The 26,900-nt window shown below is 42.9% G+C and overlaps 1 protein-coding gene across 3 annotated transcripts in view; it reads left to right on the top strand.

Moving 5' to 3' along the window:
- The window catches only part of CHID1 (chitinase domain containing 1), a 304,160-nt gene that overhangs the window by 21,268 nt on the left and 255,992 nt on the right, over nucleotides 1-26,900 (top strand). For all 3 annotated transcript variants that reach the window (XM_075928227.2, XM_075928226.2, XM_075928229.2), the window contains exons 7-8: nucleotides 543-604; nucleotides 21,996-22,088. In XM_075928227.2, the coding sequence (XP_075784342.1) occupies nucleotides 543-604; nucleotides 21,996-22,088 (155 nt within the window). The remainder of the gene's footprint in view (nucleotides 1-542; nucleotides 605-21,995; nucleotides 22,089-26,900) is intronic.

Here is a 26,900-nt window from a genome sequence, read left to right on the forward strand (position 1 = left end):
TCCATATAACACTTTAGCAGAATTGTTTGGCCTTTCATGTGTTTCTACAGTAATTTCTGCTTTGTTAATGACTGGTTTACTGGATGCAGTATGTAAACATATTCTTTGCTTTATATCAGTGTTGCTCAAAGTGGTCTGTGGACCCCCTCCGCGAAAGCCGCTACTGGGCTGCTCTGGTTTGTTTACTTACCGGCTCCGCAACCACAGAGCCTCATGGTGACCAGGGCTGCTGCTTCCCATGACTCCCCTTGTCTGCAAAAGGCGAACCGCAGCCAATGGAAGCCGCAAGGCTCTGAGACTGCAGAGTCGGAAAGTAAACAAACCAGAGTGGCCTGGTAGCAAATTTCTCAGAGTGGATCTGCGGGCCACTTTGAGAAATGCCGCTTTACATGTACAAACTAATATGATTGGGAGGTTGGAGAGGGGAATACAATACATATTTACAGAGACTGGCTACCAGTTAAAATATTAACCTGTATGGCATGACAGCAAGACAGCTGAAGCTTTCTAACTAACACTGAATTATTCTCAATTTATTTTAGGAAGAAAACTTTGATGGATTTGTTGTTGAAGTGTGGAGTCAACTGGGAAATCAAAAGCAAACGTAAGTATGAACCTTTAGGATGCAGTGATGCATTTTTTGAGGAGTAACGTTAGTTCGAACCAAGGGGTTTGGTTCAAACTAACATGTTCCGGTGCGCACTTTCACTTTCGAAACAGTTGGCATTCGGAGTAACGTACCGGTGAGCTCATGCTAATGAAGCGCGGGATATTTAAATCCCCGCTTCATTGACTATTTCAAATGCCTGCATTTGCATCCCTAGTTCGAACTAGGGTGCAAGTATAAACATACCCTTGGGGACTGACATCACTGAAGCAAGACTTTAGTCTTTTTAATCACAACATAACTTTAACTTTGCAGTTACTAGAGAAATGTTCACAGTGTGGACATCACTAGGGAAAAGTAACTTCCTGGGGACTCAAACTCTTAAGGTGCATCTGCACTGTACTTGAAGCTTAAAATAAGCTAAGCAATTTGAGCTACACAGATTGCGTAGCTTATTTTGAGTCAATTTCGAAATAGCTTATTTTGTAATTTGGTGCTGTCTACACAGCACTTATTTCGAAATCAATTGCTATTCCAAAATGTCCCTTAAACATCATGGAATGAGATTTACAGGGATATCGGAATAGAGAGCCCATTATATTTTGAAATAACAGGCCTTTCAAAAGATGCGGAATAGCTATTTTGGGATACCGCCAGTATCCCAAAATAGCACTGCAGTGTAGACATAGCCTTAGAGTTATTGAATTAGAGTTTGACTAGGTTAGAAGAGGCTTGAGGTTATCCAAGGCGCTCAGAATTCCAGACTTAATGTCAACTGCTTTTCTTAATTGAGGGAGTTTAATCTCCTTTCTGACAAATTGTAAAGCTCTGCTTTACCATGCCTATTACCAAAAATTCATAAGAATGTCCCAAGACAAATGCAAATACGCAGTACTTTAAAAAGTAGATGCATTCTTAAAGAGAATTAGTAGTTAACCTTTGGGGATGTGTTGCGAGAATGACAGGTCTGATGATGCATACCCGAGGGGGGAAGGACAGAACCAGGTGGACCGTTTAAGTAAATTAAATATATTTATTTATGACAGTGATGAATTTATAGTATTTATTCTAAGATTTTTAATAGACGGTGTTAATCATGAATTTACAGTATTTATTATATTTATTCTACGATTTCTAGTTAAACGTGTCAGAAATGTAAGGATGGGAATGGCAAGGGGAATAGTCTTTATTCTAAAAATATCCAGCTACACTAATTAAATAACAGTGATAACTACAAACTCTATGTACTACCCAAAACCAACTACAACACTAAACTTATATAACGAAGAAAATCAAATCATACATACCAACTTACACAGCACATGGAACATTTCAAAGATATCGGTTCGGTTGCGAAGACCTTGGTTACGCCCGAGAGTTGGGAAAGGTGGCTGGTCGGTTGATCAGGCCGGCAGCGCTTTGGTGTATACGGGAAGGCACACGCACAGTGGTACGTGTGTTGCGAAGACCTCCTCGAGCAAACCGTGCAATGGGTATTTATCCCCAAATCTGCACATTGCTTTCCTGCACTTGCATATTACCATATATGGCCCAACGGTCACCAAGTGGGGGGTCTGTGTCACAGGGGTTGGGCTGAAACTGTGCAGGTTTCATGCAACCAGGTAAGCCCTGCAGTTCTCACGCCAAGGTGATGGGTGGGAGAGTCTGAGGCTATTTTCCCCTTTTCACACCTTCCCTTTTTCTAAACGCAATGGTATGCAGGAAGGGTGCGGCCGGTTTCTCCCAAGGAGTACTGCAGCCCACTATAGCAAGAGCGACCTGGCCAAACTTTTTTACTGAGGGGCAGGTTTTTTTTCTAATAATGCATTTGGATTTTCTTGAATTGAGTGACCAAAGGCAGCGCTTTCCTTGGCAAACCTCGTCCTGGGTTGCTGAGAACTTGATAAAGGACAGCAAGACCTCTCCCTATGAGAACAGAGCACCACTGTCTTTCTAAATAGTATGTGGTGTGTTGGAGTTGAGTTTTAAATGTTGCTTTTTGATCTGCATTACTTTAGTATAGATACATTGTTTAATCTGGATTGAATTGGACCAATGGTTGGTGATGGGCAAATGCTGACTTTAAACATTCACTAACTAATTGCTTTCTAGATTTTTAAGGTGGTAACAAAAGAGAATTTAGTTAGTGGGTGGAGTACCTGATGAGGTAGGGCTGATTCAGAGAATCAGTCTAACTCATAATGTCTTAATTTAAGATAGGGCGGGCTTCCCAGAATATGGAGGACAAAGTGGACAGTTTTACCATTGACAGTATTGATAACTTGATAACAGTATTGATGATTTCTTATGGTTGTGTAAAGAGTAAGACTGACTTTATATTGTTTTGTTGAGTAGCTTTATCATCAACTAAAGACAGAGTTAAATGTTAACATGAACTAAATTGCCATCAGTACACTGCACACAGCAGCCACACACCACACCACAGAAACACTTACCCAGATCAGAAATTGTTGTGTGTAAAGATAAAGTCACATAGCTCAGCCACCAGGTTTGCTGTGGCATCCTCAGGGATACGGTTCCCGAGTGCTTGTAGTCTACCCTTGTGTGGAATATTGGTGTAAAGAGCTTTTACATCTATAGTGGCCAGGATAGTGTTTCAGGAAGATCACTGATGCTTTGTCTTTTCCTCAGGAAATCGGAGGTGACTCAGAGATAGCTAGGACTGCTGGCAGCATAGGGTCTGAGGAGAGTCTCAACAAAGCCAGATAATCCTGTGGCGAGAGTGTCACTGCCTGAGATGATGGGTCATCCAGGATTTCCAGGTTTATGAATCTTGGGTAATAGACTACTTCTGGTTGGCACTCTGGGGGTGTGTCTGTGTAGATTTGGTCCCGTATTATTTCAGGGAGTTTCTTGAGCAGATGGTGTAATTTCTTTAGTATTCCTCAGTGGGATCAGAGGAAAGAGGCCTGTAGAATGAGGTGGTGGTGAGTTGCTTTGCAGCCCCCTGTTCATAATCTGACCTATTCATGGTGACTACAGCACCCCCTTTGTCAGCCTCTTCGATTATAATGTCAAAAGTTGTTTTTGAGGCCGTGTGTAGTGTTGTGTTCTGCATGGCTGAGGTTATATGTCACATGATGTTGTTTGTTCACAATGTCAGTCTGTGCACATTTGCAGAAGCACTCAATGTAGAAGTCCAGACGGTCATTTCCGCCATCAGGAAGTATCCACTTGGCATTCTTCTTTTAGTGTTGGGAGGAAGGCTCCTGTGGGTCAGTGCAATGTTCAGTGGCATGTTGGAAATATTCCTTCAGTCGGAGATAGTGAAAATAGGCTTCCAGGTCACCGCAGAACTGTATGATGTGTGAGGCGGTGGTGGAGCAGAAAGAGAGTCCCCGAGATAGGACAGACTCTTCTGATGGGCTAAGTGTGTGAATGGATAAATTAACAATGTTGGATAAGTTGAGGGTAACATCAGGGCCGGCCCGAGACCTTTTGGTGCCCTGGGCCCGGGTGTGCAGTGCCGGCACAGGGCACATGCGCGGGCCCGCCCCCCGGGGTGCACGGTGCATGTGTGCGCCAGCCACAGCCGCTAGCACGCAGCCCGGGGCCCACCCCCAGGGCGCACAGCACATGCGCTGCCTAGCCCAGCCTGGTTAGTGCTGCTCGCGCACGCGCCGGGCCGTACAGTGCCCTGCGGTTGTGGGGGGAAGGGTGATGCTGGTCGGCGCCGCGGGGATGTGGGTTGGCCGGTGCTGCGGGAGCCGGCCGTGCGGCTCCTGATGGCAGCTGTAGGGGACACCGTGCGCCCCTTACAGCTGCCATCAGGAGCCCCCCATTGGTTGGTGCCTTTTAAATGGCTTGCCTTGTTTTTGTAGAGTCCAGCCATTTGCAAGTTTGTGTGGAAGCTTATGTTTTTATGAGGGTCTGTAGTTTTGAGAGCTCATTCTTGATTTTCTCCTGTTTGTTGCTGATTACGTGATTCCTCGCTTTCTTTGAAAGTGTTTGGCACACTCTTACTATAGGCTGTGTAGTATGTTGACTGTTATGGATTTTTCACTTCATCCATTGGATATGATATTCATCTGTTTGCACTTGGGCTGTGTCTACGCTACAGGGTTTTTCCGCAAATTTGTGCAAAAACCCGCTGAGCATCCACACCTCAAACGTGTTTTTGCACAAGAAAATCTACAGTCAATCGACAGAACAGAGGGCTTTTTGCGGTGCAGGTAAACCTCCTTCTGCGAGACATAACTCCTTTTTGTGCTACAGCTCTTGCGCAAAAAGGGATGTGTGGACGCTCAACAGGGGTTTCTTGTGCAAAAAAAAAAGCACAGGTGCTCTAATTACCATTCTGAGCATGGCAATCAGAACTTTCTTGCACAAAAGCGTCCATGCAATGTGGATGCTCTCTTGCGCAAAAGCGCTTTTGTGATGTGCTTTTGAAGTGTGGATGTGCTTTTGCGCAAGACGTTTTTACAGAAGATCTCTTCTGCAAAAAGCTTCTTGCACAAAAACCCTGCAGTGTAGATGAAGCCTTGGAGAGGAAGATGATGTCTGTTTGTACCTGCGAGAGTTTCTTCAGACTGGTGATTCTTCCCAGAAAGAGGAACAGTTAACTTAAAAGTGAAAAGCCTTCCAGCTTGCCAGACCTATTACCGTAACGTTGAACATGAGGAAGCGCCATTATTTCATTAGTATTATTATTTCATTAGTTCGTTGAAGATTATAAAATCACATCTGTAAAAAATCCTTGTGTAGCTATTTAGATGCTCAATCTGAGTATTCAGCTTTAGCCTTAAATGCTTGTATCTTTATATAGGTTTTCAATAATTCTTCCAAAGACCACTCTTATCTAAAATACACATTTTAATTACTATAGTAGAAATACTTGTTTCCAAAATCTTCCTGGCCTTTCTATGCATCCCTGCTCTCCCTTTACACTCTCCTGCACACCTTTTGAAGAGAGCCCTTAAAGGGACATTTGTTCTCTTCCAGATAGTTGGGCAAATGAATTTCCCTTTTACTCTTGTTTGATTAACTAATTTTAAGAGAACCATCCACCAAAATCACAACCTTACTAATATATAAAATCCTTTGTTATGACTAAAATCTTTGGAAACATATTTCTAACATAAGCATATAGTGAAATTTCAATAACCGGTCTTGTTATGAAAATCACACACAAATAAATTAGTGCTCCCTTTTTCTAAAAGCAATGAACTTTGTTATGAACACACTAAACCACTTTGACTGATTAATTTAAAATAATGTCTTTGTTTCAATGAGTTTAAATATATAGTAATCTGGAATGATTGTTCCGTGAAGATGTAAGTATATTTAAAATATAAAATCAGCTTAGAAATACTGATGAAAAATGTAAAACATGCTGCATCATGTATTCCATAATATTTAATGTTACATAAGAACATAACATAAGAACGGCCATGCTGGATCAGACCAAAAGTCCATCCTGTCGTCCGACAGTAGCCAATTCCAGATGCCCCAGAGGGAATGAACAGAACAGGTAACCATCAAGTGATCCATCCCCTGTTGCCCATTCCCAGCTTCTGACAAGCAGAGGATAGCGACACCATTCCTGTTGAATTCATCAGGACAACTGACTTGCCCTTACTACAAAGTTTTTTGCAAATAAATCTCTGAGAAACTTCAGGGCATATAAAAAAAACCTGTGACTGACTCTTTTTTATTCCCAAATGTGGTGCTTTTAATTAGATACCTTCTGCATGTCCATTCTTCACATTCTGGCATGCAGTGAGAAACATGCTTCATTTTCTTGAGAAAGAAATGTTAAAAGAGTGTTTTTTCCCAAATGTCCTTTACAAAATTTAGGTTCAGGGATTTGGCTGGAATGGGTGAGCAGAGAGAAGAGGGAGATAATGGGGAGGCAAAGGGAGCTGGGCAGAGCAGGGGTAGACTAAGGACTGTAAAGTGCCACTGTAATCCAAGCTACTGGAAGCACGGCTACTCCCCTTGCAGCGTGATCCGAGAGCCTTTTCTCAGTGCTCGTGCAGTGTCCACTCTTTCAGTTTAAAGCACTTTAAACTGTTATGTGTAGACAAAGCATAGTAAGTGTAATTTGCCTTCATTATTGTTCTCCAGCATCTCTACACTGATACAGAAAGTTCTATTCCATTACTTCAAGAGCAATGGAAGCTCCTCATTATGAAAACACAAGTCAGTTGTTTGCCTTGTTGTGAAGTGTTTTAAGTTAAGAAGTTGACTGTTAACACACCTTTATGTATTTTTAATGTGTACCCATTTTTGCTAGCCATGCTGATCGAGAAGCTTAAATTAGAGCTCACTGAACTTGGCAAAGCTATTTGAGGAAGCAGAGTTAATGGACTGCGGTTCTGCTTCTCTGTGGAAAGAGTCCAAAATATTGCCTGGATAAAAAGTTTCTAATAGGACACAAATTAGTGGAGTTTGCGTTTTACAGCTCTGGTGTTGAAGTTTCCAGGTATTTGCACATGACTCCCCTCTGTCAGACTTCTGCTCAAACCCCCAACTTATACCTTGTATTATGTCGCTCCTCACTGCATTTTGCTGGGACCTCTTTATCCATTTTTCATTAACCTTGCCCGTGTGTAGTATCCGTAAGAATTTATCAGTTACCTCTTGCCATGGGATAACATACATGATGATAACATGACATGACAGATGTTATGCTACCTGTGTGTTGCCCCAGTCCTGCACTGATAGCTGGCACAGCACACTTCGAGTAAACCACTTAATGATCACAAGAGCCTTTAAGGGACAAACGCACCCAGCCATATTTACTGTCAACAAAGCACAGTACTGGTATCCCACAGTCTCTACTGGATCACTAACACGTATGTGCCTGTATCAATAGACACAGCCGAGTTAGGGTATGTCTAGACTACATGGCTCTGTCAACAGAGCCATGTAAATTAGTTTATTCGGCATAGGCAAAGAAGCGGGGATTTAAATAATCCTCGCTTCATTAAAATAAACATGGCTGCTGTGCTATGCCGACAAACAGCCGATCCGGCACAGCGCGGCAGTCTAGACGTGGCGTGGTTGACAAAGGAAGCCTTTGTCGACCGCTCTGGCATGCCTCATGAAACGGAATCATGTAATCTAGACACATCCTTAGTGATGTAACTTTCCACTGCCTCCTGTGCTGGCCAAAGACAATCCTTCTGAGACTCCATTTTATATATCAGTATAAACAAGTTAGTATTGCCCTTGTGATGTTGTTAGTTGACACCCTCTGACATAGCCAGTTACAGCCCATCTCCTTGTACATCTCTGTCTATCACACTATCATCCTCACCTTTAGGAAGGGTGAGGTTCCTGTTATCTTTAGGAAATGCATTTGTGCCATTCTTGGAATGGGGTATTCTGGTGCTACCCTTATGGAATGTGTTGTATGAGTGCTCTGTGTCTAGCACCTCTTAGAAAGGTGCGTTTTTTGCAATATTAGCCCTTTTTTCCCCCAGATTGTGTGAGCATGGTCTTCCTCTAGTTTACATCCTGATTTCGCTTTGTATCCGGAAAGTTTTGATCACTATTTTAGCACAGGCCTTTAATATAAAGTCTTATGTCTCAGGCTCTCTTTCTACTACAACACCCTTTTCCACTTTAAGATCACAGGCACAATTGAGAAGCTCTAAATTGTGGGGCAAGTATCTTCATTTTACTTTGGGAACTCCAGTCATAATATTTAATGCCACCCACCATTGATCAGGAGTAATAAATGTAAGGTCACTCAGTCCAGGTATTGTGAAGTAGACTTCTGTTCTACCTCTCTTGGGACTGCCAGACTTTCAGCAGTTTGCAACCATATCAGGGATTTTGGCAGTAGGCTTCTAACTTGCAGAATTAAGCAAAACAGTGTTCAGGCAAGCCTGTTCTTGGACAGGTTTTTGTTCATAGTGACTTGCTTTGTGTCTGCTAATACTGCCTTGAAGCATGAGGCTAAAATTATGTACATTTGTCATGAATATACATGAGTTTTCTGTTGCTACTCACCAGAAAAGTACCGGGTTAGAGCTGTTGTTGGTTACTCCACATAGTGGCAGTATTGTAATATAATTCCTATTGCACACAAGCTGACTTTCAAAGGATTGTATTTCAAAAGTGAAGGAACATCAGAAGGTAGGGAAAGCTGAAGTTAGATATTGGCCCAAAAATGAATCACTGTACTGCAGAGATGTAAGTCCTTAACAGAACAGTTATTATGTATGCTTTATGTAAAGGATCTATATTAATTCTGTTATTTATTTGGTGCAGATTTCCCAATGATTAGTCTGCTTGTAGGAACCTGATCTTAAAGAATCTGTAAGATCAGGGAAGGCAAAATAAAGCCTATGGGCAGGATCCAGCCCACCGAAGTTTCAGATCTGGCCTGCCACAATTTTCTGGGCACCCAGTGTCCTACGGCCCAGTAGGTCCCTGGGGTAGGTTCCCTGCTTGCTGCACTGTGTGAGCCACTCAAAGTGTCCAACTGCTGAGGCCAGTCATCCGCGTCACCATCCCACCCTCATCACACTCCTCACAGCTCATATTGTCTGGAAACCAGCCAATGGGAGCTTCCTGGGCAATGCTTGTGGGTGCAAGCAGCTTGCAGACACCCTCCCTCCCCCAGGTGTGCCATGCAGAGATGCACATGGCCCCAGCAGCCAGCTGCTTTGAGCAGTAGGCAGAGAGGCTGCCCAAGGGTCCTTCTGGGCTGCTGGCCAGGAGATATCTACATAAGTGCCTTCTGGCCAGAGCTTTCACCTCATACCCCACACCTTTCTATAGCCCAACTCTTTGCCCTAGGTCAGAACGCAGATCCTCTGTTCCCCATCTGGCACACCTGCCTTTGGTCACAACTCCCTCCCAGATCCTCCACCCCTGTCTTCTGCTCCAGGTCACAATCCCCTCCTTCACTCCAATTCCCTCCTAGACCCCACACCCTCCTGCACTCCAGTCTCCTACTCTGAGCTCCTTTCTGCACCCAACCTCCATTCCAGACCCCAAAGTGAAGCCCTCAACCACTTACCAAATTCTTGGAGTGGCCCCCATAAAAAATTGCCCACTTCTTTGTAAAATCATAGTTGTTCTCTGAGGAACAACTAGCTTCTGCCAAGGCAAAACAGCAAGGAGGTCTGGCTTCTCTATGGGATTGATACTTTTGCTTTCTAGTGTGAATCTGCTTATGTTGTAGAAGTAAATTGGCTTGGTGTCTTTAAGCACCATGCTCTGTTGGGTGTAGCAGCCAATAAGTGACCAAGCAGGAAATGTGCAGGTATGCCAAAACAAACACAGAAATGTGTAACAGATGTCATATCAGTTATCTGACAGCATGATCTGCTGAAACTGTGTGTCACATCAGTTATCTGACAGCAGGATCTGATGAGACTATGTAAAATTCATCTTTATGAAAAGGGCTCAGATTGCAGAACTGTAACTAAGAACACAACACAATAGTTCTAAATCTAAGTAAATGAACTCCAGTGTGATAAATAACATAATTGGCTCTTCTGATTATTCCTTCCAGTGGACTTGTGGTATGTCAGCTGTAAGGAGAAAGTTGCTTGGGTATGAAAATGTCTTAAATTTCCTAATATAATATCATAGCATTATGGAAAAAAAGCTTGTAGACCATTCAGTACTGCTTGCAGACTATGCAGGATTATTCCATACACTACACTCCGAATTAAAATCCCTTAAAGAATACAGCTTGTTTGTTGCTATAGTATGTTGTTCTACTGCCAAAGAGATTTTGCTGTGAGAAATTCCATCCTTCCATTCCATTCCATTTTGGTACACCCTCATAGCATACCAAACTCTCTTTTTTCTGCTTCTACCATTCCAATATTTACAGAATTCCCTCCACTTCTATTCAACCACTTAGTACTCATTTAGCATTTTTAATAATCCTTCCAGCTGAACTAGATCATAAAAATATGGTGGAATTTGCAGTCAGTAAGGGTTATGACCATAACTCGCTATCCAATTTAGCAAAGATTCTTGCCACCAAAGATAGCTTTTTGCAGTTTTAATTTTAATTCCAATCTTAAGGCTCATCAAAGTTCTAATAGCTCTCAAGACTGTGTACATGGGTACCTTATTAAACCTACTTAATGTGACAAAATCAGGCTGGACGACTGCAAGAGGGTGGTGGAATCAGGTATGTTAGCCCTAGACTGATAAAGGCACTTTTCCCTACAAGATGAGAAGGGATTACCTCAGCTCAGTTAGGGATACTTGAGTCTAATAAAGGGCTGCCTCAGACCTTTTAAAACCCTTCTTCAGGTGAGAGAGAAAGGAGGAGAGAGAAGCTGCTGCTGGGCTGGGGTAGCAAGGAGATAGGTGTCCGGGTTGAGAGGCTGCTCTCTTCCCCATAAGGGAAACAACCAAAACTCTTAACTGTGTCTATAGTGGGAAGATTTGGTGACAAAAGTGCAGTTGACATGCCAAAGTCACCAAAAATAAAAACTGATCAAACCAGGTTTTTTTGCCTCCCATTGTCGACATTTCATGGCCACATTGCTAGCACCCTGACAATAGATAGAGCAAAACAATGCGGATAAGCATTGCAGTGCAGTGTTGTGGGAAAGCAAAACTGATCCCTGTGCTTCTTGGGAATCTCTTGGGGTATGTCTACACTACCACCCTAGTTCGAACTAGGGTGGTAATGTAGGCAACCGGAGTTGCAAATGAAGCCCGGGATTTGAATTTCCCGGGCTTCATTTGCATGTTGCCGGGCGCCGCCATTTTTAAATGTCCGCTAGTTCGGACTCCGTGCCCACGGTTACACGCGGCATGAACTAGGTAGTTCGGACTAGGCTTCCTATTCCGAACTACCTGTACTCCTCATTCCACGAATAGGAAGCCTAGTCCGAACTACCTAGTTTGTGCCATGTGTAGCCGCGGGCACGGAGTCCGAACTAGCGGACATTTAAAAATGGCGGCGCCCGGCAACATGCAAATGAAGCCCGGGAAATTCAAATCCCGGGCTTCAGTTGCAACTCCGGTTGCCTACATTACCACCCTAGTTCGAACTAGGGTGGTAGTGTAGACATACCCTTGTAGCTCTGTGAGTGCACTTTGCTGAGGAATGTCAAAGCAGCCCAGCAGTCTCTCCATCCCTCCTCCTGCAGCAGCAGTCTGCCTGTCACTGCGTTCCTCATGCAGGGCAGAAATGGAAACATTTCAAATATTTGTTCTTTGTTCCCCTAACGTAGCAGTTCATTCAGCTGTCAGATACTTCCTGGAGCTTTGAAAGGGGAGGGGCACATGCATGCAGGGCAGCAGAGATCACAAAACACTGAGCACAGACATCAGGGCAGGCGTAGTGGGATATTAAGACTGGGAAACCAGTTCTCTCGATAAAACAAACAGCAGAGTTCACACTAGCTCTTTGTTGACGATAAAGGGAGGAATAAAGATAAAAGTGTCTTGCAGGGGTAGAAGTTTTTGGCAACAAAACTGGGTGTTTTTCCCACCAAAAGTTGCATTGTAGTGTAAACACTTCCACTGTTTTGTCACCAAAAGGCAGTTTTTGGCAACAAAACATGTCCATGTAGACAAGCCCTTAGAGCCTGTTTGGGAAAGGAGTGATTCTCTGGGGCGAACAACAGGTCCCCTACACCTTCAGCAAGGGAGCAGGGAAAAGCATTTCCCTTTGTCTTGTGTTTGTAAATTGGTTTCTTTTTGTTTGGTGGAGGAGCATTCTGTGGGCCTGCCTTGAGGCCCACCTTGAAAATACTGGTAAGTAAAAACAGGGGAAGGGGGAGAACAAATACTGTCCAGTGTGTTGCTAATTTACCCCAGGCATCACTACTAGCAGTAGGGAAAGTGCTAAATCTGTTGAGAATTAGGTGATGCCTTGCCATGTTAGACACTTCACTAGGGATAAGGATATGGAAAGCAAAGGCTTTACAGTCAAAACTACCCATGATTAGGATTATTATTGATACATAAAATTAGCCCACATTTCAGGCAAGTTGGATTTTCTGGTGCAAACAACATCTTCCAGCAAGTTTTTAGTTGCTTTCAGGATTTGCCACTAACAATGATTATCAGAGAGAATAGTAATGATAGTGCTGCCTCTCTTGTCTTCCTGTTTTTCTGTGTCAGGACCCTAGAACTTTTAAGTGATACAGGGTACGTGGAGGACAGATTTTTCTGAGGGTCAGCAGCCCCTGAACCAGAAGGTTCCCTGCATCTGCCTTAATCTGTCCTTGCAAGCATTTATAAGTTCCTTTCAACCCACCTGAGCCCCATCTTTGGCCTAGAGAAACAGACTTGCTTGTGTTTGCCTTGCTAGCCTGTCAACGCTCACTGAGGGTCCATGGACAGCCTTTCTTAGTTCACCAGCCTTTCTTAGAACTCCTGCCCTTTTGTAAGCCTGAGGATTTGTAATGGCTAAGCATTCCCTTGGATCGCTTCTGAGCAAAAGAGCTATGTCACCAGCACTGTCGCCTTTTCATGGCTGTAACCCTAACTATTGAGTCTGTGTGTGTGTTGGGATGCATCTTAGCTATTGTACTGCCTTTCCTTCTTACTTCTCCTAAGAATTTTTTTTGCTCTAACTTCATAGCAAATAACTCACCATAAACACAGATGATTACACTATGCTAATAAAAGAAAAACAGGTATTTCCCAGTTCATCACACTTTACTCATTTCTATAAACTCTTGAATCTAGGGAAGTCACTGAACTAAACTATACACCACTACCTCATCAGTAAGGATATGTCTATACAGCAGGGCTAAACTCGAAATAAGCTACACAGCTTGAGCTACGCTAATTGCATAGCTTAAGTCAAAATAGCTTTGGCATGTCCACACAGCACTTATTTAAAAATAGAGCACTTTTCCTCCAACTTCCCTTAATGCTCGTAAAATGATGGTTACAAGAGTCGGAGTAGATGTGCACTTTGTTATTTTGAAATAATGTCAGTTATTCCGAAATAACAGTGCTGTGTAGACATAGCCTAAGAAAGTAAGAAATGTGGTGTTCTTATGAGTCCAAAAATAGCTATTTATAAAAAGCTTTGAGCTCTTTTCTGTTTACCTAGCTTTTTCAGAAGACCAAGAATGTTGCTAGTGCATTAGATTGCTGGCCACACTGAGACTTGAAATTCTGACTCCTCAAGTCCCCGTTAAATCATGTTTTCTGTTCATTTCTTATTAAGTGGACTGAACATGGTCATCTTTAATTGATTTTAGAGAGCGAAAAGTTCATGTTGTCGAACATTCCAGTGTTGGCTGAAGCTGTGGCTATTTGCTCAGAGGCTCTGTCCCTGTTTAGCCTATTAAAATCTTAAATCCGTTCCTTCAACTCTGTGACTTTTACTCTTTGCCTGTGCATCCTAAGACTATTGGTTTTTAGTATACAGGCAGTCCCTGAGTTACGCGGATCCGACTTATGTCGGATCCGCAGTTACGAACGGGGCCCTCCCTCTCCCTGGTCTCCAGCAGACCAGGGAGAGGAAGCAAAGCGGCGGAACACGCGGGCAGCGGACAGCCCAGACGCGTCTGGGCTGTCCGCTGCCCGCGTGTTCCGCCGCTTTGCTCCCCGTCCCCCTGGTCTGCAGACCAGGGGGACGGGGAGCAAAGCAGAGCAAAGCCACGGAGCCCGAGGGCAGCAGGACAGCCACGGCATGTCTGGGCTGTCCCACTGCCCCCATGCTCCGCGGCTTTGCTCCGGACGCCTGTGGTACAGCAGCTGGGGCGCTGCCGGTTGGTCCCATAGCGCCGCTCTGGGCGCTACTGGACCAACCTGGCAGCACCCCAGCTGCTCTGCCCCAGGCGTCCTGATTCAGCCACTGCTGGTCAGTTTCAGCAGTGGCTGAATCAGGATGCCTGGGGCAGAGCAGCTTGGGTGCTGCTGGGTTGGTCCAGTAGCGCCGAGGAGCGGCGGCGCTACTGGACCAACCCAGCAGCACCCCAGCTGCTCTGCCCCAGGCGTCCCCAAGTCAGCCGCTGCTGAAACTGACCAGTGGCTGACTACAGGAAGCCCCTGCCCCGGGCTTCCTGGAATCAGCCGCTGATCAGTTTCAGCAGCAGCTGACTTGGGGATGCCTGGGGTTCTTAAGTTGAATCTGTATACAAGTCAGAACTGGCATCCAGATTCAGCCGCTGTTGAAACTGATTAGTTTCAGCAGCAGCTGAATCTGGATGCCAGTTCCAACTTACATACAGATTCAACTTAAGAACAAACCTACAGTCCCTATCTTGTACGTAACCCGGGGACTGCCTGTAGTTGGATTCTTATTTTATTACAAAAACTTGAAGTAAACTGCCTTTAAAGGGGCCATTTTTATTTTCCTATAGCAAAGTAAACATTGTTGCAACTGATGCAGTTAAGTTAAATAAAATCAGATTTAAAAGGTAAAGTATTCTGTAAAGATTGTATAGGTTTACCTTTGTCTATTACCTATGTTAGTGTACAAGCTACCTCAATTCAAGGTTACAGGTTTTAACTGTAAGGCCCAATGTTTCCACAAATGACCATGTGATCTAATTGTAAGAGCATTCCCATCTGCTACTTATTTGTGAACTAAAAATTTTCTTTTGCTTCAAACTCACCTCTTGCACCACCCACTTCTGGCCTATTCCCGTCCTTGTGCTGAGAACCACTAGAAGCAATTAAAGATGGAGGACAGAGGGGAAATCTTGCTAATCTCCTGTTCTTTTCAGATTCTTACACAGTAAGCACCTGTTTCTTTTAATGAGCGGGATATTTTTATGCTGCATTTAGCCTTTCTGCAGAATTCCACAGTGCAGTTGACAGATCTTCAAGCTAATACTAGATTCTTTTGCTTCATGTAAGATAGGGAATGTGGAGGAAAACCTGGTTTTGTGACAAAGTAACTTCTTCCCATCAAGAATGACTCCTAGTTGCAATCTTTCTTTATGTCACTTAGTAATAGCCAAAGTTACTTGGTAGGCATGAAGAATGAAGCTTCTCGTCCAGTAGCATTTAGCTTGAGAAACATAATAAGGTAACACAGAGAAACCTGTAGGGGAACATTTTAACCTGCCTGGGTACTCATTAATGGACTTAAAAGTAACAATCTTCTACAAAGAAATCTCACAAGCCAACTAAAAGAGAGTGTGCAGTATTGACCTTCATATGCAAATTTGACACCGTCTGTCTTGGACTGAATAAAGAATTGAATTGGTTAACATATTATAATGCCAGCTTTCCTTATATTCAACACTCTACTGACATCAAAAGCTAAGTATGGGACACTTCCAGCCCAATAGGCATCATTAACTCCGGGACTGCAATTGGCAGGTAATTTTTTTCCTCCTTCTCCCTTCTTATTTTGAGGGTCCCCTTTTTTTCTCAACTCAAGAACTCATCTCCACAGAAGTACTCATTGATAATAATGTAAGGTCTATTAAGAGGGAAGAGCAGCATTCTTTTCCCTGGCTCTCCTCGGGTTGCTTGCAGTGTCACTGGACAGATTCTTTTTCACTAATCTGATTCCTAAAAAAAACCACTATGTTTTTATTCTGTTCTTTCCCACAAAGGTCCTGGATTAGTTTGTTTGTTGTAGACAGTGTCATTACTAGAGAGATGTATAGTTTATTCCCGTCATTCAGGCAAGCATTTGCTGATAGGTGGCACCACTAGCCCATGGATGTTGCCTATAAAAGATGCCTTTCTTACAGTGTGCTGCAGGAGTTTGGCTTCCTACTGAAGATGACCTTCAGGCATCTGATTAATTATTGGTGGGAGTACAGGAACAAAAACCTGTGCTGGCAGTTCCATCCTTCAGGTTGAATCTTGGAAGAATAATTATTAATCGAAGATTTGCCGTAATTCACTGCAGTTTCCTGGTATTAACTAGGGAATGAAAGGACAATTTCTTACTTAAGTAGACAGCTTTATTCTGTTCAATTTCCCAGACAGGTCATTAATTTCAGGGAATACTGACTACCAACCTTATAGAAAGGCTAAAGTTAGAAACTTGCCAAGTTTCAAAGGATCACATAAGTATAAAGAAGGATAACATGCCCCAGGGCAGGCTTCAAATATGCTGAAGTGCAAATATGGCGCATTAAGACAAACTGCATTTTCTAAAGTCAGTGTCATTATGAACTGAAGTAATAAAAAAAAATCTCAGATGTCAAAGTGTGTAGAGAGATACTTAGATTTTATTGGGGACAAGTGTAGATTTTGAAACTCTGGATATTTAGAAAATTGACCTTCATTATGCCCGGGATAACGGAAGCTGTGGAAGAGCAGGAAAATGGTAGATCTTAATTGGTTCAAGATAGATTCTTAAAACTGCCAAAGCTGTAGAGGAATCTCTGAAGTAAAATTTGACAATGGTGAAATATATCATAAATATTTAATGAAGTCTTTGCATACAGACTGATTCTGTTCCCACTATATTGTACCTCATTATAACTTTTAAAATGCAAGACAGTAGTTTTTCTTTCAAAATTGTCAGTAGTAATGTGGGAAAATATTGTTTTAAGACACTAAAGAACACTACTGGGACACATAGTTTTAATTTATAACATGCTGTAAATGGACATTCAGCTATTGCTGCTTGGAGAAGATGGGAGAGTGGCGTTTGATTTAAATCATCTATTTTAGTTGACAAATGGGAGTGTGCCTAAAAAGTCTTTAAGCGTTGATCATTAATTCCGTCTTGTTCAGCATAAAACTCTCACGAGCTAGAGAGATGGCTTGTCAGGTTCGTGGGCTAGTTTGTAAATCCTGTTTTTTGCACATGAAGCTACAGGTCCCTTGCTGTTACTTTCCTCCCTGACTCACCATAAGCCAAGTATGAAATTTTGATATGTGCAGTGAAGCTGTAACAAGCCAAGTCACTTGGGTCCATGAGACGATCTGACATTCTCATATAGAGAAGCCAAATAGGGTTGGGACATGGGCACTAAATTCTAATCCTGCCTTTTGTCAATGATCTATAATGTGGAAAGGGTAGATGGAGAGGCTGAGGAGGGTGCATGGAACACTTCCCTGCCATAAATCTTCTCTAAAAAGCGATTAACGGGTTGTTAAATGATAAATGTTCAATGATGTTGTGGGGATCAATGTTCAGGTAAAACTTTGAACATGAAGAAGCTAAATTATGAGTTTTAATCAAGATTTTCTAAAAGATACTCTAGGAATGATTTTGGGGAAGGTTGATGGCCTGTGCCTAGCAGGACAGGAGGTCAGACTTTGATCACTGTTGTTCCATATTCAGAGCTTTAACTATCAGTTTTTTTAATCTGCAATTGTAAATCAAAATAATCACTTGCTTACTGCAAGTTGTCACTCCAGAGCAGGCTTAATTTTGTTTGGGTGCCTTTACTACCTTTCTTAATTTGACATATTTGGATTTATTTTAGTATAACCTTAATTCTGAATTTCTTCCCAAATAAAAAATTACAACAGTCCTGCAATATTTGCCCTTAAATTATTGCCACAAATTGGCTCCATCTTAATGTAATTTTTGTTGAGAGCTATATGATGGGGGGGGGGAGGGGGAGGACTTTGAGGGAGGTATTTAGCCAGCATTTTTAACCTAAGTTCATAACTCAGGGTTCTGGTTAGTGTTCCAAATGCTGACTACCAAATTGCAGCAGTGATTTAGACTCTTTTTTTCCATGTATTGGGCCTGGAGGCTTTGACCTTCCCTTACAAATCCAGACCCGATCATGGTGTTTTGTGCTTTTCCTGTTTGAAGTCTGGATTTTATTGCAAGGCACTTTGTAGGGGTTTACACCTCTATGTACATGTGGAAGTGGAAACTAAAAGCACATAACTCCAGAATTTAAGTGGGGGGGGGGGGGCAAAGTGTTGATTTTTCCCTATAAAGCAGTAAATGATCTTGGTCTTACTTACCTGATGGATCAGCTCTTCCAAGTACCACACTGCACCAGTTTTCAGGTGTTCTAGAGCTGCAGCCCCTTTGAAAACTGCCAGCAAGAGGTCCTACATGAGAGCCCTTTGACTTGTGCATTTGCTTGCATCGTCCCCCCCATTTCCCCTACTCCACCAGTTTATTTCATTTAAAACTAGTCAGCTGTAAGCTCCCTTATATGCTGCAAAGCCCAGTTGTCTTACCAGGTGTTTGAGGGGGATGAGGCAAGTGCAGGAGATTGAGGTGTTTTGGTTGGTAGGAATATACAAGGTAGAAGTTTCTGACTTGTGTGGTGAAGATGTGTTGGGGTAAAGAAAGGAAATGTTATGGTACTGTCACTCTTGCGTTCCTTTTTATGGAAAGGGTTCCTACAGCTTGTGGTAGGAGCTCTTTTATGCTATATTTAAATCAATGACTTACTTGACTGGATAATGGTGCTCTAAATGCAGAACGCAGAAACCCACGGGGTGGAAAAGGCAGTTCTTACTCTTCCAGAATGGGAACAGAGGCTGTAAATACAGTAAATGAAGAAAACTGGCACTTATGATTACTTCTGTCTACTGTTTCCCTTGGGATGAGAGCAGGAATATGCCAGATAGAGAGAAGCAGAATGTTTCAGTGGTAGTTCAGTGCAACCAGGTCTCAAATAAACTCCAGAAGGGTGGAGATGCTGCAGAAGACTTGTGGTAGGCTTTTGGGAATGAAGCATGCATCTCCAGTTTGCCACTTTTGCCAAAACTGAGTGCACAGAGTTATTGGCAAACTCTGTGATGGCTGAAAAAGCAACCAGATTTTCATCCTGTAGATAACTGTGGAATAGCAGCCAATCTGCGCCCATGTTAAAATCTTAATTGTAGAGAGGATGACTGACTTAAAAAGAAAATTTCTGAGGGAATAATCAGGTCTGGGGGAAGCTTCTTCTCCCCTTCCATCAAACAACTGAAGCAGACTTCAGGACACAAAATGAGTCTGCTTCTACGATTTCAGTTCTAATGTTACCCAGTAAGTGGACTGAACAGTTTAGGATGACTGTTGCTGATTGATCTGCTTCCCATTTGTGAACCTTCAAACTGTAAGGATCTTTTTCTTGTTCAAAGTACTTCTTGCACCAGTGCAATATAGGTTTGAGTCTGGTGATAATTATTTGACTCACAAACAAAAATCTGTACCCGAGTTGCTAGAAGTCTGTGTTCTTGCATAGTAGTATGGTTGAGAATTTGCTCTTTGTTCTGGCTTGTTCAACATAGGTTTGCGATGTAACTACAGAGACTTTAAATTCCCTATTCAGCTCATCTGTCTGCTTCCACCTTGCCTATGGCTAAATAGTGAAGTTGATTTTGTTCTGATGAATCAGATGACTGAAGGAATGCACACAGTGGAACAGTATTTAATTTGTGAAGTGAAAGTAATAAAGGACTCCACTTGAACTGCTAAAAGTCACTACACTTAATTTCTACACTTTATCACTATATAGTTTTCTGGTAAACCATCATCATTACCCAATACTAACAACATTACAGTGGAACTTAAATATTTGAAGATTCTTTGACACTCCCTGTATAGCCAAGGTGTTGGTTTTTTGTTGTTGTTGTTGTTTTTTTGCATCCAGTACTTTGTGAGGAAGCAGAAGAATAAAAGAAATGTAGCTACAAAACAGCAGTTGTGCCTCTATATTTGATTAGTCTTCATTATATTCCTGATGGCAACTTTCAGAAAGAGGATATTTAAGGGTATGTCTACATTAGTAACTTAAGTCAACCTATATTGCGAATTACTGTGGTGGTGCATGTCCACATGACCCTCCTGGAGTCAGCAGTGTGTGTCCTCACCAGGAGCGCTTCCACCAACCTAAGGGGGCAGTGTGGGAAGCTGAGAGCCTAGTCATTCAGCCCTGCTGGCAATTCCCACCTGGGAGCCTGGATGCTACACACGACCTGGGCTCTTGGTGGGCTGCCACCCCCTCCACAACCCCTTTCCAGCTGGGAGGGGTAGCTGAAGGGAAATCGCTGGGGATGTCTCACCTTCCCATTTCCTACAGGGTGGGAGGGAGGGGGGAATGGCTGAAACTGCAAAATTGAGAAGACATCCAAGGTTCCCAGCTCAAGAGCAAGGTTCAGTCACCTGGGCTTCTCATGGCCTCTTGCTGTGAAATTGACAGCAGTCGATACAAGTAATGCTGCGTGTACAGAGACAGTGAGTCCCTGTAACTCACGTCTGGGCAAAATATGGTCTGCAGGTTGGATCTAGCCTGCCAAGCTGCCAGATCTGACCCACCGCCCAACGGGAGCCTTGGCCAGGCTCCCTGCCTACCTCACCCCCACATGCCATTCAGAGTGGCTGGCTGCAGGGCCCTGTGCATTTCTGCACCCAGCCAGGAGCAGGGTGTGTGGGGGAAAGAGGCTTTGCATGCTGCACCATCCCCCGCACAATCTCACAACTCTCATTGGCCAGTATCTTACTAGTGGGAGCTGTGGCAGGCAGTGCACAAAGCCTCCTCCACTTGCTGCACTCAGAGCAGCACAGGGCCCCTACAGCTGGCTGCTCTGAGGTGCATGTGGGGGCTGGACAGGCAGGGAGCCTGCCTGAGTGACCTTAGGAGCCGCTTCTCATGTCCAGGAGCCACTTAGGTAAGCCTCCCAGTCAGAGCCTGTTTCTGGCACCCTAGCCCCTCCCTTCCCCCATCCCTCTGCACCTTCTCCTGTACCCCTACTTCATGTAACCCAAACCCTCTGCATTCCTACCCATGGTAACCCAAAGCCTCTGCTCCTGCACTCTTACTCCACCTAATCTGGATTTATTCAACAGCAGTCTGTTTCAGAACAGAGTTTCTAGTGCGTGGCTTATCTTCTTACTGAACTGAAACTTAAGACAGAGGTTTTAAAACCCTGGGTCACAGATTATGAGAGCAAGCCACTAGCTGGCTGTGAGACACTTTGTTTATCTGCACCTCTGCAGTACAGGTGTGAACCTGGACCCTGCTTCCTGCAGCTCCCATTGGCCAGAAACGGTGATCTGCTGTCAACGGGAGCTGTGATCCGTTATATCCGCAGAGGTGCAGGTAAACAAATTGTCTCGAAACCAGCTAGCAGCTTGCCCTTACAAGCTGCGACCCAGACTTTGAAACGCTGCCCCTCCCCCCAACTTAAGGGATAACCCATTCTGATTATGAGAATATAGTTAATACACCTACACACACCAATGACTGAGGAGCTGTCCCAGGGGAAATGCCAAATTTTACATTTCAGCTAAGGCAATTTACATACAAAAATGGAAAAAATTAAAACTAAAATTAAAAGTGGCAAAATCTGAGCTCCACTATGTTAACCCACTGTCAATGTAAGAGTATCTCCAGCCCTGCTGTATATTTAGTGATACTGGAAGAGACGAGAGGCTTGACAAATCTACCTAGAATGTTTCATCTGCTACACTAACCCCCAGAGAAGGCATACTGCCTGTTGTATGTCTTTACCTCTAGTTTTGCTTTTAAAATTACCCATGGGAATATCATGCCTGGTCAATTGCTTGTAGCCTAACAATGTGTTTGCATTACAGGGAGCTGATTCATTTGCTCACTCACCTCTCTGAAGCACTCCATGAAGTCCAGTTTAAGCTAATACTGGTCATCCCGCCTCCTGTCACACCAGGGTGAGTACTGCATTGATCCGGGAGATGCCAGATAAGAAATTCTGCTTTGTTCTCTCATCAGCAATAAATTGAATGGCTGGCTTGAAACAAAGCAGGCTTGAGGAGCAGGAACTTTTAGCACAATGCCTTTGATCAAGTGATTTTGCATGTGATAACCTTTTTTTTTTTTTTTTTTTTTTTGCGTAATAGCTAGAATTAAGGCCTCATACAGCCCCAAATATCAACTGCCTTGAAAACCAAAGCAGACAGAAACTTTGTGACTCATCACCATTAGTGGGGTAGTAAGTGGAAGTCTTTTAGACTTCTGGCACACTTTCAAAATGTAGTAAATGGTGATTAAGAGATGGGACTAGGGGAAGATATGAAATCTATGATACCTGAGTTATATTTTGGTTTGACTTGGCTTTCATGTGTGTATCAAATGCATCTACTACCATTTACTCCAGCGTGGTTTTTCTATATGTGCCGTCAAGCAAAATATGGGGTTGGCCTTAGTGGCGCTAATAGTTGTGAGACAGAAGGTTGACTTGAAAAATACATACAAGTTCACGAGTTCTACAGGAACTTCTGATTCAGTTGTAGTAAAAAATTGTTTGTTTCTATCTTTCAGTAAATATCATAGGGAGGTTCTTTACTTCTAAAATGTTACTCATTCAGACATGGAAGCCTGCCACCATGGTAAACCAAAGTGTAAATTTTAATGTATATGGAAGGGAATTGGGCCACCTATCTTATTCTCGCGAACCTCAAACCCTCTTTAATCAATGTCTGCAAAAGCTATAACCTCCAAGTACATCACGCACTCACAGCTTACTGGGGACTGTTGTGCCAGTCAGTCCGACCACCCTGGATAGTATCGCACTAGGCATGGTGGAGCGAAGTTTGCAGACATGGCTCAATCCTTGTGAAGCTATGGAGTGGTGCTGGGTAGGGTCAAGGTATGCATAGTCTTTGCATGGTAGTGAAGCGTTTGAGAACATTGTGTACTGGGGTGGTTTTGTCCAGCTGGAGACTTGGCTAAAAAGCATACAATGCCACTACTGAGTTTAATGAATGATAGACGGAAGGTCAGATCTCTGCAAGAATGACGTCTTGCACAAAGTCAAACCAATTTATTCATAGAATTTGGCACTGACAACGCATATGAAAAGCCACTAACCCTTCCAAGTTTGCATGTACTGATTCTACCTGTCCCTACGGGCAGCCAATACAACAGCAGTATTTACGTATCAAATATAATTAACTTTGACTGCTAGGCATTTTGGATTCTAGATATAATTAATCATTAATTATTTATCTAAATGTAAATGCCTAAAACTGATGGAAGCTGGGTAATAGATTGGCATTGGTAATGAGATTGAGCCTTTATACCATATGGCCATGAGTTCAAATTGAGACCTAACCCTTATGCCTACTCCAAAATTCTGTGTGCATACTACTGCCAATATAACTATTTTGTTAGACTGCATTTACATTTGGCTGCCTCTGCCAGTGCAGTGTGTCCTCATAGCATCAGGTTTTATTGGTAAAACTTGTTTGTCACTGTGGATAGACCCTTGTTTCTCTTTTCCCCTTCCCTTTATCTCCTTCCCCTCTCCCCATCTGGTGCAATATTTTGTTTGTGTTTTTTGCTGAAGTATGTGGTGCTGCTGTCATTGATACGTCACTTCTGTAGGGCATTGCAGGAACTTGGACAAATTCCTACAAATCCCTTTGGTCCCTCCTATAATCTACTGTGTTCTGTGCTGTTTCCACCTCTGCCAAAAATATGTGTGCCACACAAATCCCCGGAGAAGTTGATCAGCTGCTGATTCTGGAGCAGTGGTTTGAAGCCCATACTGATGATGAGATTATATTGAGTGAGTCAACTTGCAGCAACTTTTCAAAAGGGACGAACCACATAACTTGGAGTTGTGTGATAAGGTCAGCAGCGTACAGATACTAGGGCAAGGGTCTGCAACCTTTTCAAACCAAAGAGCCAATCTACATAAAAATTCAGAACAAGTCATCAACAAAGAGCCGTATAAGAATGCCCATTTGCATGTCTGATTATATACAACTTAATATTATTGATAATTGACATGATGATTAATAATAGCATAAATGAAACATTGTACTCACAAACTTTATTTAATGGGGCTTTTGCTGCTGCATCTTTTTGCATGTTTCTTTGAAGTTTACATCATAACTGGTCAAATTCAGGTTCATACATGCCTTCAAGCTACACAAGTAATTACATGTTTTTTACATTTTGAATTAATTTTTCATTTTAATTTAAAAAGTTGCATGTATTTTGGGAATGACAAAAGAGCCAGGTTTGGTTCCATACTGAGCCAGATTTGGTTAGAGAGCCATAGGTTGCAGACCCCTGCACTAGGGTAAGATTTGCTCTGACAGTGAAGAGATGGGTGGTGAGTGACAGCAAGCTCTATCTGGAAGCTTGAAAATTTAGATGGCAGTTAGTATGCAAACAATCAGTTTGGCATTCTGTGCACTCATCATCCATGTGTGCAAGGCAATTAAACAAAGATTGTCACTCTGGCAATGTGCAGAAAATAATACAGGGATTTATTGAAAACTTAACTGTGGTGGAATGATAGATGGGATGCATAGCTCCACTTTGTTTCCTTAGTCCCACCTGCCTCTGGATACATAAACCAAAAGAAGTACTTTTCTATAGTTACATAGTATTGGTGGATCACTGTTGGCCATTTATTAACATTAATGGTGATTAAGAAAAGTCTGTTATGCTTGCACCTTTAGAAATACAGGAATCTCTGATAAGAGGAAAGCAAGGATAGTTTTCCTGGACTGGCCTTTTGGCATTAATGAGGTTGCAAGACTGATGGAGATTCTTCCGTACCCCAGCCTATTGCTTCTCTGGCTCACAAGTTAACACCCAAATACTGGGACAGAAGCATGAAAAGATTTGACTATTATTTGAGCAAGTCTAAGATGGCTCTGGGGTGAGCCTTTGGAAGACTGAAGATGTCTCATCACAGGGTTAGATGGAGGAAAGGAAAGTATTCCTGTTGTTGCATGTTGTGTATTACATATCTCATGGCCATGTGTGATGTTCTCTGATTTCAGTAGGACCATAAAAATCATTGTTGATAACACTGTTGCAACAAATCTTATGCCAAGTATGACACATGGCCAGGAAGGTTTAAGTATTCTTCAGGCTAACTGACACAGAGTTTTCCTGTTAGGAAAAATATGTAAATGGCAATTAGGGCTATTAAACACTCCATAGGCTATAACTTTGAAATGCAAACCTGTATTGTTAGAAATTAATACTAATTTTGTGTTTACTTAGATCTTGTTAAATATTAGCCAGGTAACCAGACAATTCCTGTATGTCTCTTGAAACAGTGATAAATACTTTAAAGTGCACCCAGCTCCTTCTTGTTTTCACTTACGGTTCCCAGATAGTTTAACCAAAAATACCAAACACTCCTCCCCCCTCAAAAAAAAGGGGGGGAAGGAGGGAGAAGCCAAAGTTGTTGAGCTAAAAAAATGTAAAAAACTCCCCAGCGTGGCCCCTTTAAGAAATTCTTTTGAGGCTTTTTGGCTCTCACAGGCTGCTGGTGGCCGTCTGCCATCTTGTCTTCCTGCTCCAGGCCAGACAGCTCCTCTGCGGAACCAGGTAAGCACCCAGGATTTTCTCTTCCTGGCCGGGAAGAAATCAGAAAATACCGGACATTTTAGGTGTCTGGTATTTTCTGAATTTTTTTACCGGACAGGAGGTGAAAATACTGGACTGTCGGGATCAATACCAGACACCTGGCAACCCTATTTTCACTGTATGTTAATTCTCATGATGTTTAGGAAACGGAAGGTTCCATCAAAAGTCTGCTGTTAACCCAAGACTGATCGGTCAAGAAGCTGCTTGAAAAATCTCTATAAAAAAACCTATTGGGCCTTAGTCATTGTTATTTCAGATCTGCTTAAGGTTTCACTCAGGGGAAGGCTAAGGCGTAAGGATTGAGGGCCTAGTTCTAAACTAGTACCCCCCAGAATATGATGTTCAGTATTGGACTATAGCTATGGACTAAATTCTGCAAGACTCTTGCAACCACAAAGCTCAACATTGCTGCTATGAATCTGGCTATTTATTGCTTTGAGTAACCTGAGAGAAGACTAATTACAAGGGTCAGGGCAAGTTCTGTGTTGGTAAGGGAAGCTTGAAGACTCCTCTTGCAGATGAGTAATTAGCTGGTGTGTCAGTTATTTTTGGGGTGGGGAAGGCAGGCTACTGCTTTTGAGAGAATCCATCTCTCTCTGTTTTCATAGAATCATAGAATCATAGAATAATAGGACTGGAAGGGACCTCGAGAGGTCATCGAGTCCAGCCCCCCGCCCTCAAGGCAGGATCAAGCTCCGTCTACACCATCCCTGACAGATGTCTATCTAACCTGTTCTTAAATATCTCCAGAGAGGGAGATTCCACCACCTCCCTTGGCAATTTATTCCAATATTTGACCACCCTGACAGTTAGGAATTTTTTCCTAATGTCCAATCTAAACCTCCCCTGCTGCACTTTAAGCCCATTACTCCTTGTCCTGTCCTCAGAAACCAAGAGGAACAAATTTTCGCCTTCCTCCTTGTGACACCCTTTTAGATATTTGAAAACCGCTATCATGTCCCCCCTTAATCTTCTTTTTTCCAAACTAAACAAGCCCAGTTCATGAAGCCTGGCTTCATAGGTCATGTTCTCTAGACCTTTAATCATTCTTGTCGCTCTTCTCTGTACCCTTTCCAATTTCTCCACATCTTTCTTGAAATGTGGCGCCCAGAACTGGACACAGTACT

The sequence above is a fragment of the Pelodiscus sinensis genome, chromosome 5, assembly GCF_052426305.1.
Source record: "Pelodiscus sinensis isolate ZL-2025 chromosome 5, ASM5242630v1, whole genome shotgun sequence".
In the NCBI taxonomy this organism is placed as follows: domain Eukaryota; kingdom Metazoa; phylum Chordata; order Testudines; family Trionychidae; genus Pelodiscus; species Pelodiscus sinensis.